At 40.3% G+C, this 19,118-nt stretch overlaps 1 protein-coding gene across 6 annotated transcripts in view; it reads right to left on the reverse strand.

Annotated features, from left to right (window-relative positions):
* The window catches only part of LARGE1 (LARGE xylosyl- and glucuronyltransferase 1), a 266,932-nt gene that overhangs the window by 99,845 nt on the left and 147,969 nt on the right, over nt 1-19,118 (reverse strand). For all 6 annotated transcript variants that reach the window (XM_068191098.1, XM_068191096.1, XM_068191097.1 and 3 more), the window contains one exon: nt 3,382-3,553. In XM_068191098.1, coding sequence (XP_068047199.1) covers nt 3,382-3,553 — 172 coding nt within the window. The remainder of the gene's footprint in view (nt 1-3,381; nt 3,554-19,118) is intronic.

Consider the following 19,118-nt stretch of genomic DNA (forward strand, 5'->3'; position numbering starts at 1 on the left):
CCAGTGCTGAGAACAGAGAGACAATACCTGCGCTGGTCCCGCTGGCCATGCTATTGCCGATACAGGCCAGGATGCCATTGGCCTGCTTGGCCCACACTGGCTCATGTTCAGCTGCTGTTGACCAGCACCCACAGATCCTTTCCCACTGGGCAGTTTTCCAACCATTTGGCCCCAAACCTGCAGTGCTGCATGGGGTTGTTGTGACCCAGGTGCAGGACCTGGCACTTTGCCTTGTTGAAACTCACAGAACTGGCCTTGGCCCATCGATTCAGCCTGTCCAGATCCTTCCTGTCCAGAGCTTTCCTGCCCTCCAACAGATCAACACTTCCACTCACCTTGGTGTTGACCAAGTGTGCACCTGATCCCCTCATCCAGATCATGGACAAAGACATTAAATCAAACTGGCCCCAGTACTGAGCCCTGGGAGACACCACCAGTGACTGGCTGAAAAATGTACTTAGCTCCATTCACCACCACTCTCTGGGCCCGATTTTTATCCAGAGATTTTCATCCAGCCAGATTTTTATCCAGAGAATACATCTAAGCCATGGGAAACCAGCTACTGTGAGAATGCTGTGGGAAACTATGTCAAAGGCTTTATTAAAGTTTAGGTAGAGATCATCCGCAGCCTCTCCCTCATCCACTAAGGAGAGACACCTTTGTCACAGAAGGAGATCAGCAGGACCTGCCTTTCACAAACCCATGCTGACAGGGCTCGATCCCCTGCTTGTCCTGCACATGCTGCAGGACAGCACTCAAGGTGACCTGTTCCATGATCTTCCCTGGCCCCAAGGTCAGGCCGACAGGCCTGTAATTCCCCAGGTGTTCCTTCCAGCCCTTCCTGTAAATGGGCATCACATTTATTCATCTCCAGTCCACTGGTACCTCTCTGGTTAGCAAGATCTGCTGACAGATTCAGCCAGGCACTGCCCCTGGCTGGCTAAAGAAATAATCTTCCACACACTCCAGTAAGTTCCTGGACTGTTTCCTCTCCCCCATGTTGTACTTCCAGCAGACCTCTGCTAAGTTCAACTTACCTCTCTGGTAAGTTCAAGCCCACTAAAAGAACAAGGGCTAGCAACTGTGAGACTTCCAGCTGCTTATAGAATATTTCTTCTGCCTCCTCATCCCAGCTGAGTGGCCTACAACAGGCTCTCACCATGGTATTTGCTTTGCTGGCTTTCCTTCTTATTCTTACCCTTAAACACTCAACTCTGATGTCACCATCATTGAGGTCATCTTTGCTAATGGAACTGAAGCCTATGACACGGGCTGGAGAACAAGTCTGTGCTTGGACACTTCCTCTCTCCTCAGCAGCATTTAGGATTCAAAGTCCTCTCCCACCCCAGCTCAACACCTGGAGCTACGGCATTGTCTCATCTACTCTTTGTGCACAACTGCCTGGGAGATGAGCAGATGTAGACATTGACCAGTTTATTGCCAGGACTAAAAAACTGTGGAGAAGCAGATGGTCAGCTGTAATTAAAAAGACACATGGGACAACCTACAAAATCATCCATTTGGGAGCTGTGCTATGTAGGTTATGAGGGCAGCAGTACAGGAATTCTGTCTCCATGTGTAACTTAGAGCTTTTCACAGCTCTAATCAGACAAACATTCTTGCCTAGCTCTATGGAGACTGATTTACACATACGTTTTACTTCCACTAATTATTCTTCTCCATATTTCCATATTTTCTCCCTGCATTTTCTTTCAATCTTACATCTGCCTCTGCTCCATGTTCCTCTTTTTACAAGCAGTCTTTATGCTTGGTTTTGTTCCCCCCGTAAAAAAGCAAGGGATCTTCATTAAAATTATGACAGAAATTATAAACAAGGAGACAATCCTCCTCATTGTCTCAATTCAGATTTTGTTCTCTTTGACCATGCAGTCCTCTGTGCCCAAGTTCTGTTTATCCACACTTCTTTTCCTGCCGTGACATGCTGTTACACCATATTCAGTCAAATATCACTATTAATGGGACAGCTGCACACAGTGAGACAGTACAATAGCACAGCATTACTTCCTATGCATACATTTATGTTACTTATGGTTATCAGGGTATATGTTTATATGAAACTCAGGGTTCAGTGGAGGGAAAGGCTTGGTGAACAGGTCTGAACAATACCTGAAGAGGAGGAAAAATTGTATATTCCTTAATGAAAAAGCTTGCAAATAATTAAATTAAGCAAAAAGGTGACTGCTTCTGGCTTGCTGAAACGACATCAGTGTATCCACAGTAGGGAATGGAAACAAATGCATGAGAAGTAAGCACTAGAACCCAATCCTTGACATAGAGCTGAAGATAATAGGTCCTGCCCTGGAGCTGGGTACTGAGAAAAGCAGGCCTTGTGGATTTCAGCAGGGGATAAGTACAGTAAATGTGCTCTTCCCTAGCTCCCTCCTAATGGAGTGGTGTATTTTGGCTTCTCCAAATAAATGCTCCCATTTGCTTAGGTTCACTTTGCTTGAGATGATTTTGAGAGAGATGATGAAACACATCAAGGTTACACTTCTACAGGGTTGTAAACCTTTAAACCAGGATGCTGGAATGTCTCTGCACTTACCAGCACTGCAATACATATGCTGAGGGCAAGAGGAAAACAATAGGGTATGTCTCTGACTCTGAACAGCTGGCAACACTGGAACCTGAGAGAATTAAATGGTTTTAGTGGTGTGCTAGCCAGAAAGTGCTCTGCTTTGTGACAGGGTACCAGGGAACTTTTTTGTAATCATCTCCTGACAGAGTTACTCTGAAAGTGTCCTTTCTCAGACTGACTATGAAGTACATTTTCAAGGAGCTGTTGGAAATGGGAATAGGTACAGAAAACTATTTTAAGTGCTTAAAATCCAGACCCCTTTATCAACTCATTAAGAGGACCAAAGAGCAACTTATTTCTGTTCACATGTGTAACTCTGCTCCCTTCATTTTCCTCCCTGGTTCAAGAACGATCCCAACTTCACTCATTCTTGGTGGTTACATGGAACAGTTAGATTGAAAGTAATAATTAAGTTTTATTAATTAAAAAAATAATAAAACCCAAGTTCTTCCAAGAGGTATTGAACGGTACGTAACTACAGCATGTTCATAGTTCTTTATCATCTACTGTATTGTCAGGCTCTCACCTCCTCCAAATAATCAGACCAATAAATCAAACTACATAGATAATTGGTGTTGTCAATTATTCTATACAGAATATCATTGAGAAAAGAGCTCACAAAGAGAACAATTATATTCAAACACCAAAAACTGAAAGAATGAAAACAATTAACAAAACCTCAGGCAGCCCTTTCACCCACACTGTATTGCTTGCCTCATCATTCTCCCCCCCCCCCCCCCCCCGCCCCTCAAATTAGGACAGTAATAAAATCATGAAAATACCTTTGAACTTGTGAAAGACGGCCCATAGCTCAGCAATGTCAGTGGCAAATGTAATGTCTGTGTCGAGGACAATGACTCGCTCAAGATTGGAAGGTAGAGTCTTAGTCAGGACCAACTTCATCAGCCCGTAAATCCCAGAGTAGTGTTTGTTGGGGATCCAAGACACTTCAGACTTGACAGGAAATGGGAAGTTGGAAAGAGGAAGAAAAAATAATCTTTATTAGAAAGAGAAAATTGTCCTGAAATTAGTTTCTTGTCATAGTGGAAGATCTCTGAGGTGGAAAGTCATCTAAAAGCCTGTATTTAAATTTACTTCAGAAGTGCTAAAATACACTAAAGTTTCTGAAAGCTTGAGAAAAAAAAGTTCTTTGAGGCAACCTCTTCACACAATATACCTAAAATTAGTTGAGCCTTTCTGATCTGGTAGAATTCATTGTGAGACATCCATGTGTCGTTATAAAACTGAAATATATTTTTAGTCTAAAACTTCAGCTGTATTGTACATTATTTTCATTTTCAACCAAAGAAAAAGTTGTCATTCTCAAAATTTTCTCTGATGCAGAAGTAACAAGCATAATATTTTCCTTATGTTTTTTATAGATTTGGTGGTCAGAATTTAAAAAGGCCAATCATTTGAAATAATGGACCACAAAATTGCAAAAAAAATGTGTTTCTTACAAACACAAATTTTCATTAAGCCTTATATCTTTAACTTAAAACTACCAAGGTCCCACAGACATGCTCAAAACTAGAGAAAGTGAGAGAAAAGTGTCAGCCACATTTTTTGGTTTTATGTATTGAATGTGGCAAACTCAAACATTTTCATTTCTTCAGTAAGAGCTAAAAAACAATTTGTACAGCTTCTAAAATAAAAGTTGGGAGACTAAATTCCGTAATGTATTGTACTTTTGACACTGAGATATTCCATGGGTTGTGTTTTCTTTCTGTGAGACTCAAGTCCTCAAATTTCAAATGTTTCTGCTTGAAGTGGGATATTAGAAGTTTTTGAGAAGTTCCAATTTGCCAGTCTGAAATTCCCCGTTTGTTTTAAGGGGCATGCACTACAATTCCCAGATTTTAAGTTTTCCCTTAAGTCATGCCCTCATAATGTAAATTAGTATTTTGTCTACAAAAAACTTGAGTGAGACAGATTTCAAGATTTTTCCTGGCATGTTACAGTGTATTCATATTCAATGTATTCTAATTCAGTGTATTCATAAAACTGAGGAGAATTATTCTGTTGTTTGACTATCTTGTATCTATTCACTGCCATTGTAAATTTATTATATGAAACAACACTTGCACAAAAAAAAAAATCCCTCAAAATCCTTAGAGAAAACCTTCTGTAAAAGAGTAAGTTCCTACATTTGGAAGTTGGAAGCATGGTTGAAGACAGGCTAAAAATAGGTGCTTAGAGCACATTTCTTTTTGAATATAAAGTAACAAGATCTCAGATGATGTAAGCTGACCTCCTCTATTCCCTTTTAAATGGCACACAACTTTCTCTGTATTCTCAGGATTCCTGTACCAGGGCAGAGTACTCTTCCACTACAAAGTTCATGAAAAAGACAGAGGGAAGGAGAACAAACCTATAAGGAGAAAGACAAGAATTTCAGGGGAAAGGCAGGAAAACCAGCTTCTCATAGAATAAAAACAAAGTGCAAACTGAAGCATGAAGTTTTGGTTGGTTTATTGAAAACTCAATAAACCAAGAAAATTCCCCAGAAATATCTTCTGTGTGTAACAGAGATAATTTTTCAAATTCACACCCTCATAACTCTACTTACTTGTGGTCCCTGCTTTCACACATTGTAGCTTTTGGAATGGACCATCACATCATGGTGTATTTAATTTATACAAAGCAGTATCTAGTTTGCTTCTGCAAACCATACTGTTCTAATCTGTCACTTGATATCCTTGTGCTAGACCAGCCATACCTGACATGTTAAAAGTGTCAGACATTTTACAGACTAGAACTTGCTTTTACCTGCTGCTATGTTGTTATTTTTGGATGGCATGTCCTTCATTTTATTAGCTGAAATATTTCTCCAGAAAAACACCCCGTGTGCTTATGCAAATAAGCTTAATAAGGTAGGGTTCATATGTTGCACGAATGGCCTGACACAAGCAGGAAAGTAAAAAGGGTGGCTGGAAAACCAAATCACCTTCAAAGTGCAGTTATTTTCTTTGCTCTCAGGGTTCCCAATTTCTAACACCACTACCATTTATCACTGCAGGGAAGAAACCCTTGTCTGGCAGCTCCTTCTGATCTGGCACACAGGCCAAAGCCTGCCATCCTGAAGCCTGATGTCTGAAGGCACCACTTTTAAAAACGAAAGGGGCAGCCCCTGTTCCAAACGGTCCATCACAGCTGGCTAGCATATGTTGGATTTGAGGATATGTTGAAGTCTGGACTCTCAATCAGCACAATTTATCCCCAGTTTCCTCTCCTGTGATACAGAGTTGACTAAGACACAAAGAGAGATCCTAATTAGCCCCCAGCATAATTTCTTCACAGCTTTGCTACTCAAGAATAATGTAACAGTTCCAAATTCATGGTAAGGAAAACTCCTTACACTACACAAGAGCTCTGTGAAGGCTCACTCCACAGCCTTATGTGAGGAAATACACAGGCACAGCATTGGAGGAAGTGCTTAGTCCTCATCCTAGTTTTGGCCAGGACCTGGAGGTTACTCTGTATCATGTCAAAACATTGCAGGGAAGAGACTCTCTGCCTTCTGAGAAGAAGAAAGTGGCTTCTGGTCGAAATACCATTTTTCTAAATATTGTCTAAATACTTTCTGAAGGTTTTAATACAATTTTGTTTGCCTGACACAGTTAAAATGGCCCATATATGGCATACTTGTGAATCATCTGCTAACAAGCTAGATCAGAGCTGCTTTCAGAGAGCAAATATTCCTAGAAGATACATCAGCAACATTAAAAAATAGAGTTAATAAAAGAGAGTGAAACAAAACAGTGTGACATACTTTGCTCTTTGTATAATTCCCAGTTCAGGAGAAATAGCACACCTTGGATCTCTAGCTCTCAAGATCTGTGTTTTTGTTCATGAGAGAAGAGTAAAGAAAAGCATTTAGCTGGTGCCGATACTGACTCTTTTAAGTTAAGTGAAATAGCATCTACTCACTAAAGGTCTTTCATCAGAACCAGCTTTATTCTTTTCGTAATTGAAGACTGAAAACAAAATAAAATATCTAAATTATTTGAATATAAAAATCACAAGCCCACGAGTCTGCCTGCAGCACGTAACTGATCACCTGGTAAATATCAGAGAGGTGGGAGTAACAGTCTCTACATTCAGGTATACTTCACCAGCATGCTGTCTTCCCTAACTGTGCTGAATCTCTGGGAAAAGCTGACCAAGTCACAGTTGCTGTGCACAGCCTGACTCAGCTTTTTCACAGTTGCTACCACTGTATAAATGCTCATTAAGTTGGCAAAAGCATCGTTTTTAACAGAGAAGTCTCATACATAGAGCTTAAAATCAAGTTTCCCTGTTTCCTTGACTGAGAGAGAGGGAAATGGTGGCTCATTCTCTGTGAATGAATTGTATAGTGACTACATTCCAAATAAAAACACTTGAGTCTCGTTGCCCACACATTACAATCACAAAGCACAACTCTTGTACCAAGTCATCACAAATATATCCAGCCAGACTTTGACTCTTACACTGTACTTCTTCAGGGAACTGCATGATTTTTTTAATATGCTCTTTTTCCCCACAAACAGGGAAACTTGCCCAGGCTTCCCAGGTGAATATTGACTGCTCCACAGATGTAAGTGAAGTTTCTGTAAAAGGGCAGGTTACCTGAGCCTCTTTGAAAGGGATGGAGGCTTGGACTTGTAGACTTAGCATAAAATAAGTCTGGAAAACAGTACCAGTATGAACAGAATTATAGTGACCAACACAGAAAGACAAAAAACTTTGGATTGCCTGTATTGTATCAGATCAATCACCCACTGAGCTCAGTAGCTGGCATCATATAGCAGATGGTGGCAGGTGCCTACTGAAGAATAAAAACCCAGGGGAATTCTACACCACTACTGCTCCCCATATATATATATTCCCATCCTGCAGCGAGTTACACCAAATTTTGGAGCTTCTGGTGGTATTATTGTTGACTAATAACTTTTGGTGGATTTTTCATCTGTGAATTAGATTTAATTAGGATACAGTTTCATATTTGGTAAAAGCCCAATTCATTATATTCCATTATTACTACATTTCTATTTAAACCTCATGCTCTTAAGGTTATCAGTCTTGCACAACAAGATACTTCATTTGCAAAGATGACTTTGCTATACTCACCTCTTTCCCACATTACTAAAATCATGATAAACAGAGCCAGTGAGATGAAGCACAAGAAGCAAGATGATGTATTTGCTGTCTTACCTTAGTGCCTGTTTACATGTACACAAAGTGAAGCATCAAAACAGTAGCAAGCACAAAAGCAGAGGAAAGCTAAACTAAGGCTATATGGGACTCTAGGACTGTATATGTTTCTCTTATTGCTTACCATCTTCTCTGAAGCATTAGAGGTTGACAGAAAGCCTAACAGCCTGGTTTGCTACATGCTTCTTGGATTGAAAGGTGATATATAATAGTACCATTAAAAAAACAGTACTAGCTAGCTAGATTTAGCTAGCAACTGCATAAACTTAAGACTGCATTTCGTTTCTATAAATAGAATAAATTCCCTTCTAAATGCATTTCCCCCATTAAAGACTTCTGATTACTTCCCTACCAGAAGAAAATTCTACCCTGACTTTTCCTGATGAATGGGTTGCACTCCATACAGAAATACAAAATCACAGAATGAGCTTGGCAGGGACCTCTGGGAGCCATTTGGTCCAACCTTCCTCAGACAAGCATGGCCAGGGGACCATGTCAGATGGCTTTTGACTATGTCCAAGGATGGGGACTCCACAATCTCACTGGGCACCCCAAGCCAGTGCTTGGTTACTCTCACAGTAAAAAAGAATGTTTCCTGAAGTTCAGAGGGAAACTCCTGTATTTCAGTTTGTGCCCACTGTCCCTTGTTCTGTCACTGGGCGCCTCTGAAAAGAGCCTGGCTCTGTCTTTTTCACACCCTCCCTCCAAGTATTTATGTTCAATGATAAACTCTCCTCCAAGCCTTCTCTTTTTTGGCTGAACAGTCCCAGCTCTCTCACCTTTCTTTGCATGTGAGGTGGTTCAATCCCTTCATCACCTTAGTGGCCCTTGGCTGGATTCTTCATTATTTTCATATCTCTCTTGTACAAAGGTACCCAGAACTCAGCCTGAACCCAGCCCTCCAGGTGTGGCCTCCCAGTGCTAAGAGAGGAGGGGTCACATCCCTTGACCTGCTGTCAGTGTTGTGTCTAATGCAGTCATTGTTGCAAGGGCACATTCCTAGCTCATGTTTGACCTGATGTCCACCACATCCTTTTCTGCCAAGCCTCTTTCCAGTGGGGCAACCCTCAGCATGTCATGGCACATGGGTTAGTTCCCATATGCAAAATTTTGAACTTCTTTTTGAACTTCATGAGGTTCCTGTCAGACCCCCTTCTCTGTTAAATAGTATTTTTTTCCATTTACTTAATTAAATTCCTCACTGTCCCACAGAATATATAGCACCACAGAACCCTCTGAGCAACAAAAATGCTCCTTGTGCGGTGTGATAAGATGGAATTTTGGCTGATAAAGTGTTTTCCCTGGCAGCATGTCCTTAAACACTTTACTCTGGAAAAATGCAACCTCCAATACCATATTGATTTTGTCACTACAGTCACTGTATCTTCCTAGGTAAGCTTGGGGAAAAAAAAATCAATCAAAATAATCCAGAGCTATGACATATTATCCTTTCCCCACTCCAAATCAAAGACACCCTTGCTGCTTGGCTGACTCCACAAAAGCAGCAGGAAGGTCAGTGCCCTGCAGGAGCCTGTAGGTCAGGCTGGCTGGGGGGATGCATCAGGCTAAGAAACAGCAGCCCTGAGGCACAAGGTGCCATTTGCATGCCTCCTCCCCCACCTCAGAGGTGAGCTCATAAATGGGATCAGACAGAACCCAATTCCATCACCATCCAGACTCAATGGCTGCAGATTCCCTGTGCTGGGGAAACAGCCAGTAGCAAATAGAAGAACTAAGAAATAATTGGAGGGAAGTAGAAAATGCAGTCTGTAGAGTTTGCCTCCCCTGAGCCTTCATGCCAGGTTTTACCATAAAAATATCATCTAGAATAGACTGATTAAAATAAAAGAGAAATGTGAATCAGGTGTTGTAATAAATGACTCAATGGAAACATGGATATCCAGAAGTATTTGGCATCTATTTGCTCTTAATGAACTTCAACATAGGCACTATCTTCCCTGAAAATTGTATCAGTCAGATGCAATAAACTAACTTTGAAATCTTAAAACAAGGCAAACAGAGCAAAACTTCCAGGCCACAGCAAAATCACAGAGTGTTTTAAATCTGCACAAGTTGTGGCTGAATTGTATCTGACACTGATCTGAAAACCAGTGCAATCTACATGGTGAAAGAACTTCCAGCAGGAGAGATCTCTGAAGCAAAACCAGCCAAAGTCTTTTGTAGCTGCTGGCTTCAGGCAGCCCTTACAAATGTCCCAGGCATGGGGAACAACCCTGAAATTCTGATGTGTGAATCAGGTGAATTGTTATTTCCTCAGACTGGATAAATAACTTTCTAGACACAGCTGACAACTTGTTTTCACAGCTTTTTCATTACTTGCTTAGTGCTTTGCTGCTACTATGAACACTACAAGTAGCAAGATATTGGTTTTTTAAATCATGTGGCCTTCATTTACGACAAAGCTAACACAACTGGGGCTTTCATGTCACTTCTAAACTGGAGGAAAATACTGCCACCACTTTAATGATGATCATATTCTGTGATTTGCAACAGAGTATTTTATGCTTTTATAAAGCATATAAAGAGGAGGTAAACAAACAATATTGATTTGCTGGCACAGGACAGGAAGTCTTCTCCATGCACGGTTTTTCTCATCACTGTTTTTCACACCGGGAGAACTTCATCCTGCTGTGAATATATGCCATACTTCTTCCCACATTCCTGAAACTCGAGTCACAATCCCAGTAGCACTAGCAGGGCTCAGGATTAGTTCCAGGATAATCATTCCCATTTTACATTGACTATACCTCACAATATCTAACCTCTTTTCAGGGACATGTGACTGATCCCCTTTCTCACTCTCTTGCTTCCAAGGGAGTAGTATCAACACCTTGTTGCAGAGACTGGGTTAACTGAATCACTGAGGAAGGAGACAAGCAGGTTACCATTTAAATATAGGTAAACATTCATGCCTGTCTTTAGCACTTTTTTTTACAGATAACCATAATAATAAAAAAAAGAATCTAGCTTGAGAAATTCCAAGTCATCATAGATCCTGAGAGGAAGAGGATTACTGTCACCATCAATAGTTTTCTCAAAAGGAATGCCAAAAGCAATCTCCTTGCATCTCACCTTCAGAAAATCACTGCCTTTGCTCCATCCTTGTCAGGCATCCAGTAAACATTACCACAAGAGCCTTATTTGAACAAAAACAGACTCTTCTATTAATATTGCTGGATAACTTGTAACTTCTACATTGAATTTAGTTTTTTCCTGGGTGATTCACATGTTTTGATTATACTGATATTCCCCCCCATAACAAGTCCTTACTATTTATATGGATGGTTGTCAAGGAAACCAAAAATCCAGCAAAGCTAGGTAACTTTTCTAGATTCAGAATTTCTGGTTGCTGAGTATTTTAAGAAAGAATAATAACTTGCTCTAAGAACAATTGTAAGGAGAAAGGAATTTATACATCTTTGCTACAACAATTTTTCTATTTCTTGCTCATCACAGAAGCATTGGTGACTTTAATAGGATTTTGCCTCATCTTTCACTTTAAGAAACAGATGGTATCTTCCACACATGTGTGGAGCAAGTCTGGATACAAATAACAGTGAGCAAAAAGGTTGAGATAGAAATGGATGATTATTTGAACCTCTGGGTCCTGGATAACGTAGAGCAAATGCAGAAACTGTGGAGCAAGCCACAACTGGAAAAGAAGATTAGATATTAAAAAGGCAGAACAAACAAAACCTCCAAGATCACCATCAGCATACAGCAAAGGAAAATAACTGCAAATTAATTCTCATCTCTGTAGCAAAGTCCATAACACAGTCTGACTGATGTTGAGGATGCTTTTTTCTTTTTTTGAATTTTCTTTCCAAATCTCTCACCAATACACACATGCACACAAAGGGCAGGCAAGTGGGAAAAACCTGATTTAAGGATGCTTCTTCAAAACAACTTCCTTAACAACAAAATTAAATGAGAGTGCCAAGAGCTTATCATGCTTTATACAGATCCAACTGCAGACATAAACTAAAACTGATGTGTTTTTTTTATTTGGTTTTTTTTTGGGGTTTGTTTTTTTTTTTTTTTTTGGTCTCTGCCACTTAGGTAACAAAACTTTTAGCTATACAGCAGCTTCTTTATAAAAGAAAGGACCAAAAGATAATTCAGCTACTGAGATCTTTAAGGACTATCTCCCTCCCCTTAGGTATTTCGCTGGCTTTTCTCCCACCTTATTTAGCCCCATAAAACTCAAACAGCCAGTTTCTATTTGAGTCCTTCTCTTTAATCTCATTTGAGACTTTCTATATTTCTTCACTGTTTCTTGCTATCTCCAAAATGCTGAATGCCCTCTTTGTTTTCCTTTCTTCATTTGTACAAAATGAGAGTGGAAAAGTCTGGCCAGTCTCAGAGTGTGTTTCTTGTTCCTTTGAGGCCTCTGGCCTCAACCCCAGCTGTTTTCAGTGCAGCAGTCAAGGGTGGAGGACCTAAAAGAGTGTGAGCATCCCAAGAGAGGTCAGTGAGAACCAGCCAAACACCAGCCTCCCAGCTCAACCTCTCCAGAAGAGGCAGAAGAACAAATCTTCCCTAGAAGATAAGATAAAGCTTTTTTTTCTTTCTTCCTGTCAGTGAATGAGTGAAAGGAGACAAACAAGCTGAAGCAGATAAAATGGCAGGAAGCCAGAGCTTTCTGCTAAAAGCTGACTGACAGGTAGATCTGGCTAGAACTTGCCCAGTGGTGAAAACTCAGGCTGCCCTTCTTGCTTCATCTGTATGGAAAGATAAGAAAGATCAATTGCCTGCTTTAATTGCTAGTGAACTCAATCAACAAGCTCTTTGTGCTAATTCATCAGGGAAGATACAAATCCATGAAAATATTATCACTGTCTGATGTACTGAAGCTTTCTCACTTCAGTAACTATGCAAGTACATGCACATTAGCTGCAGCCATTCCATGTTCTAGCACATTTCCATGCAGCTCCTGGGGTCAAAGCCCAGAGGCACACCATCTGTATTTTGCATGATGTCAGGATAACAGGTGTCATCAAGATGCACCATCCAGGATAAAATGCAACAGCATATCCTGCATAAACACATTTTGTTGGATAGACAACAGCTGCAACTCAGTGACAAAAGTTTATCTGAAGTGGGATTCTTTCCCTACTGAAAAATCGTTTTGTAAGGATGATGAAAGAAGGCTGCAGAACAGTTACAGTGACTACTGCTAACCAAGTAATACCTGAGAGAGGAGACTGCAGGTGTAAAATACTAGTTATCATGAGCAAAAACATTCCCAACCAGACACCAAAAAATGCTGAGGGAATGACTTCCCACCCTTTTAAGCCTGAAAGATTCCCATCCAGTTTGTATCCATACAAAACAGTATTTGACAGCCCGACATGCAAAATAAAGAATCACAGAATCATGGACTATCTCAAGCTAGATGGGATCCATAAGAATCATTGAGTGCAACTTCCTGCTCCTCACAGAACTACCTAAAACTAAACCATATGGCTAACAGGTTTGTCCACAGTCAGGCTCGGAGTCACGACCACAATTCACGAGCTTGGTGACATGACCCTGGGGAGCCTGTTCCAGTGACTGACCACCCTCTCAGTGAAGAACTTTCCTGATGTCCTAGGATGGTTTGTGGAAAGGATGTGGGAATGCAGCTTCCACCAGATCTCTGATAACTGAACACAAAGTCAAAACACAGCAAACACATGTGAGAAAAAGGATTCATTCCTCTGTTCAGAAGAAAATCCCTACGTACTATCGGGCATCTCACCAGTAAAATCACCTTTCTCTCGACCTAAACTTATACTGTTTCTGCCTGAAGAGTAAGAATAGTAGAACTTCAACAGCTGAAAATGCTCCACCAGAAAAAGGACATTAGTTGGTGGAACACACATCCAACTAGTGGAATAAATGCTATATCCCATAAAGAACTCTTATGTCTCTTATTTTCACCAAAAGCAAAGAATTTGCAGGAAAACAAATCAACCTCCAGCCTGCAGGGTTGGAGGCCAGGTGAGTGGAACTTCTTATATCGCAATTATTGCTTTATGGGAAAAAAATTACATGAAGCACTGTTCTTTTCTCCAGTGCTAAGTATTACAATGTATCAAAACTCCTGGGGACTAAAATGCTCCAGGAATACACCTAGAATAAAAAGAATAATAAAAGATAAAAGGTATTACCACTATGAACAAGGAAAACTAACAATAACCTAGTGCAAGAAGCAGTGACAGCGTGAAAAAGTTTCTTTTTCATCATTATTAGACAGAGCTACGATGTCTCTCAAACAATGCAGCACTAATTAGAGAAACAATCTGAAGATAATAAAGACATTGGGAAAACTGGGCTCCTTCAAAAGCAAGAAACACTTAAGTTCATTACATCAGTCTAGTTAATTGTCCTGCTTCTGGTTAAATATCAAATACTTCAGTGAGTTTGCATGAGTTGTGTTTAAATGAAGCGTCCATGTAGCAGGCATGCAACTCTTGCAACTTCTTGAAACATCTGTCTGAGGGCTAAGAACACCAGTGGCACTCTAATTCCATGTAATCTTGTCATTTCACCCTAAAGACCATGAGATAAAATTGCAATCAGACAGATGAACAAAGGTCCCAAATGTCTCATTAAAACAATACAGATGGAATTATTTTATAGGTTTTCATCTGTGTGAGCTAAAAACTGTGGAATCCATTCAGCTGTGAAAGGGATAAAGTCTGAAGTAATGGAAGAGTATAAGGGAAAATTAACAGGGGATCAAAATACTACTCAGTTTTCATCTTTGTTTCTGAAAGGGTGAGACCTAGACACCATCAACTTAAGATCAAAGAATAAAACTTCCACAGGATTAAATAATTTAATTTGAAAGGAGGTAGCTCTACTAAGAGAAATTACTCAAGTCAAATTACCATCAGGGGCATCTCAGTAATAACCTTAATATGTATCTCAAAAAATGAAACTTTGTAGGGCTGCAGATTGACTTGAAAAGTGATAACTCCACTAACAGAAACAAAATTTCTCAATTTAAAAGACCAAATGTTCTCATACTAAGTTGACTCAAAAAGAGGTGATGTCAATGGCATTTCATTAACAATGTTATTACAGATCCCCTCCCTTTAAAGCAAGTTTTGAGACTAAAATCAGCCTGGATACCCTTACCTGGACTGAGATGTTTTCACACCTATGAGAAGTGTGACTTCAGCATGTGCTTGTGCTGTACCAGGCACACAGCATGACTTTGTCATTTTCACTGCTGGGAAAACTTGTCACACAAAAAGGTGTGCCCAGACAAGGTGAACATCATTTTTCTCCACAAGATGACTATTTCAGCCCCAGTCCTTAAGAATACTTTGTGCCTACACTGCCTGCTGAACTGTTCCATGGGAAGTAGCTCTCGTCTGATCCCAGAGAATTAAGTGATCACACTTCTCTGAATCTCAGCTGTTTCTCAGAAAAAAAAAGCCAGCACCACATATTTTACAAATAAGGAAATGTAACCATTTCAGCTTCCTGACTGTGAATCAAGAATACTCTTGGAGTCCTTGCAGTCTCCTGTATTTTTCAGCTTATCAATCAGACATGGAAATACATATACTTCAGTTCTCTGTAAATCTAGAAGCAAGGCTCATTAAACATTTTGATAAAATGCCCACATCAGTACTGATCCTCGCTAGGAGTGCCTTGAGCAGTCACTGCTGTTCTTCTGCGATCAATTGAACGCCCTTCGACAAGGGGGTGTCCATGTGAGCAAGTGAAAAGCCATTAAGAGCTAAGACCATCTCACTCTAGTCATGATATGTCTTCCCAGCTTTCTACCTGCAGGTGCCAAAGAAAGAAATTGTGCTGGAGCACAGGATGACCATTAACCTTCCCCAGCAAGTACAGGGGATATACAACCTATACCCCTCATGCAAACCAAAGTGTTCAAATAATTTCTGTATATCCAAGGTTACGACAGTAAAATGCTCCCATTTCTCACAGGTGGATGATAATGTTCTGAGAAAGCAGCTGCTGTAATGGGGATGCATGGAACAAGCGATAGCTGCCCAAGGTAGTTTAAGATGTTGTGTCTTTTTTCTGCTTTTCTAGGGCATGCTTTTTAATTTTTGTCGAACTGAATAATTTTTGGAAAATCTTATGCGCAATTCTTCATCTTTTTCTCATTCTCTGCTAAAATTTCCTTCCCTGGAGGTGCAGCACATGTTGCTGCAATGAGCAATGTTTAAGAAGCTGAATGCCAAATAAAAATCCTTGCTGTTGAAATGTCACAGTCAGCTACTATGATACAAATGTGGGTGATTTTAAGAGGAAGAGAGTTGGCTCCTTAGTCCTCACTCCACATATGTTACAAAGAGCAGCTACCCCGTCTTCCTGGTGGACATAGAACAGAACAACTGTACTGCTTTTCCCTAGAATCAAGAAAAAGGTGGAGCTACAGAGAGCTCCAACAATTAGAACTAAATTATAAAACTAACGAAGAACTCCAATGTTTTTTCAAAGTACCAGCACCAGTAGGAAAGTACAAGGGGTTTACAAAGACATAAGGCTTTCTTCAGTAGTAGAAGCACTGCACAATGTAACACAGGAGGCAGACTTCACAAAGGTTCCACTGTGCTAGGGAGTTTGAATTGCTGTGTGTTTCTTGGTGGATACTAATTTCCTCCCAAACAGTCGGAAGGAAAATATCTTGGCTTACAAAACCATGTCTGTTAATTTCCAGTCATCTGTACTGAAAATCATGGATAAAAGACTCTGTTCTTAACATGGTAGCACTGTATCACAACCACAAGCATATTTTATCACCTGAGATTTCAGGCCTCTAGTATTCAATATGTCCATTAGCAAATACACAAAATCTCAATTATAAAGTAGAAATTCAAGTCTGAAAATAAGCCATACAAGTTATACAAATCTGTAAAATGTTTTGATTATAGACTTCATTTTCCAAAATCTTGGATTTGCATATTAAAAAAAAAAAATAAAGAGAAGGGGAAACAATAGGAAGAAACAGTAATCTATGCCTATCATTTCAGTGACATGTGCAGTAGGCCAGTTTAGAGAAAGAAAAGACTGGTGAAATGCAGGAGCGCTGCAAGCCCCCCATAACATGTGACAGTTTTAGATCAAAACCTCAGTGCCATAGAAACACTTTAACTGAATACTTACTGCTGTGTAAATTAATGTAAACATAAACAGATGCCGGGTTTCTCATTCTGTATTGCACTAATAGCAATTTCATCTTGCATATGCAGTGGAAAAGAAACGAAGGGAAGTAGCATACTTCTGCTTTATAACTGTGTGTGTTTGCCTCTGAGGCACACAGTGAACTACTTAACAGATAAACAATCCTGTGCTGCCCTTAACAATAAATAATCTGCATGTAGAGCAATGCAAATACAGTCAAACCCTTACAATCCATGATAGTTTGGGGGTCAGTCACTGTTACTGTGAGATACATTATTATGGGTGGCTGCAACATCCAGTGGAACTTCTTGACTAGGAAGATGATGGAACTAGGAAGATGATGGGAGGCAGGAGAATGCTAACCAATTTTATTGTTCTAGGCTTTATCAACACTGCTATTGCTGTCACCCTCTTAAATTGATGTGAAAAACACCAAGCTAATAATCTGTTCATCAAATGCACTCTCACATCTTCCCAACTGCCAATCAGAATCCCTCTCTCCCGTGCTCAGAAGGTGGTGGCTGCCATACTATTACAAGTATTTGTTTGATCATGCTTCTAAAATTGGTATATTGCAGTATTACAATACATACAGCCCTATCACTACTATCATTCATTGGAAGAGCTTCTGTGGGTATCCAAAGATTTCATGGCATTTGAGTTGCTTTTGGTGCAATTTGCTGCAAAGACATTCACATACTCAGCATACTTTAAAACAGTTAACACTGCTGGGATTTTGACCTACAGTAATTTTTGCATGGACAGTACAATGTGCCAGTCAGGACACTTGCTTGCTGTCTAGATGGCAAAGGGAGTCTCCATAGCAAGGGTTCTTACAGGGTCATCATAGTTGGATTGGGTGAGACACCCTAAAAAATGTTTCTCTACCATTTGTATAACCCAGCTGGCCCATGATCCTACCTGACCACTGCAAGATATGTATAATGTGTCACTATAGATCACCTCAACCTATGTACAAAACATTTCCTAACTATCTTAAGTATGTACAATACATGATCACTTCTACACATGCAGGAACTGTTCCTATTGATTGTCTTACTCTTGTACAATTGATTAACTTTGCAGCAGGAACTGTCTGTGAAAATCTGGGACAGCCAGATTCTTTGCTCAGGACGTTAATCGACATGCTTAAGCATACAAATTGGTCTAGGCACAGCAGGGTCTGCCTGGGAAATCTCAAGAACTGTCTGAAATTCCCACTGGGACCACTCCTGTAACAAGCTGTCAAATACTTCTTGTGCCAGCAGTTCCATCAATCACCTAGTTCAGACTTGGGCTGCTGTCTCAAACCAGTCCTTTATCTCATCTGTGCAGGCAACAAACCTGGGAGTTCCTGGACCACTGTGGGAATCTAAGTGTACTAGGGGGGCACACAGGCACAGCCCTGAGAACCAGCTACACTACAATCATAATTAAAGAATTAAACTTTATTTTTCTGCTGAAGTCTCATAGCCCTTGCCCATTAGCTCAGTTGGCTAGAGCATGGTGCTAATAACACCAAGGTTGTGGATTCAATCTCTCTACAGACCCTTCACTTAAGATCTGGACTCGATGATCCTTGTGGGTCTCTTCTAACAGAGTATTTTGTGATGTCTTTATAAATGATATCAGTATCTGACCTAGTGAACTGTCTTCAAAGTTCAGATGAAAGTGGATAAGAAGTAACTCATCTCATACTGCAGTAAATGCCCAAAGACACGTGATCTTTATGCCATGAGTTTGACATCAAACCTGAGTTTGGTTGTGCTGGATCAGACCACTGATTTTGACTGAGGGTGCAGATGTCAATATTTCTGACAGGAAAACACCTAATGCAGCACTGGTACTCAGATTTGTGGTCTATTATTTCTGGGAGCAGTAAAAGCTGGAATATTGTCCATATAAATAGCTAAGAATGAAGCTTTTCATATTTCCCTTTCAGATCAAGTGTTCATCTACTACAAAAATCTATTCACCATCCCTTCAAGTTCATAAATCAATTGCAGCACATGTGGGCTAAACTATTTAAAGGAGATGGCTTTTCTGCTCTATCAGTGATTAAAAGACTGTGTATTTACTCACAGCAGAGCAGGCAACTGCTCATTCTACATTCTGCCTTCTTCAGTTCACCTGATGTTGTCATCAGTGTGTC

The sequence above is a fragment of the Anomalospiza imberbis genome, chromosome 5 (assembly GCF_031753505.1).
Source record: "Anomalospiza imberbis isolate Cuckoo-Finch-1a 21T00152 chromosome 5, ASM3175350v1, whole genome shotgun sequence".
Taxonomy (NCBI): domain Eukaryota; kingdom Metazoa; phylum Chordata; class Aves; order Passeriformes; family Viduidae; genus Anomalospiza; species Anomalospiza imberbis.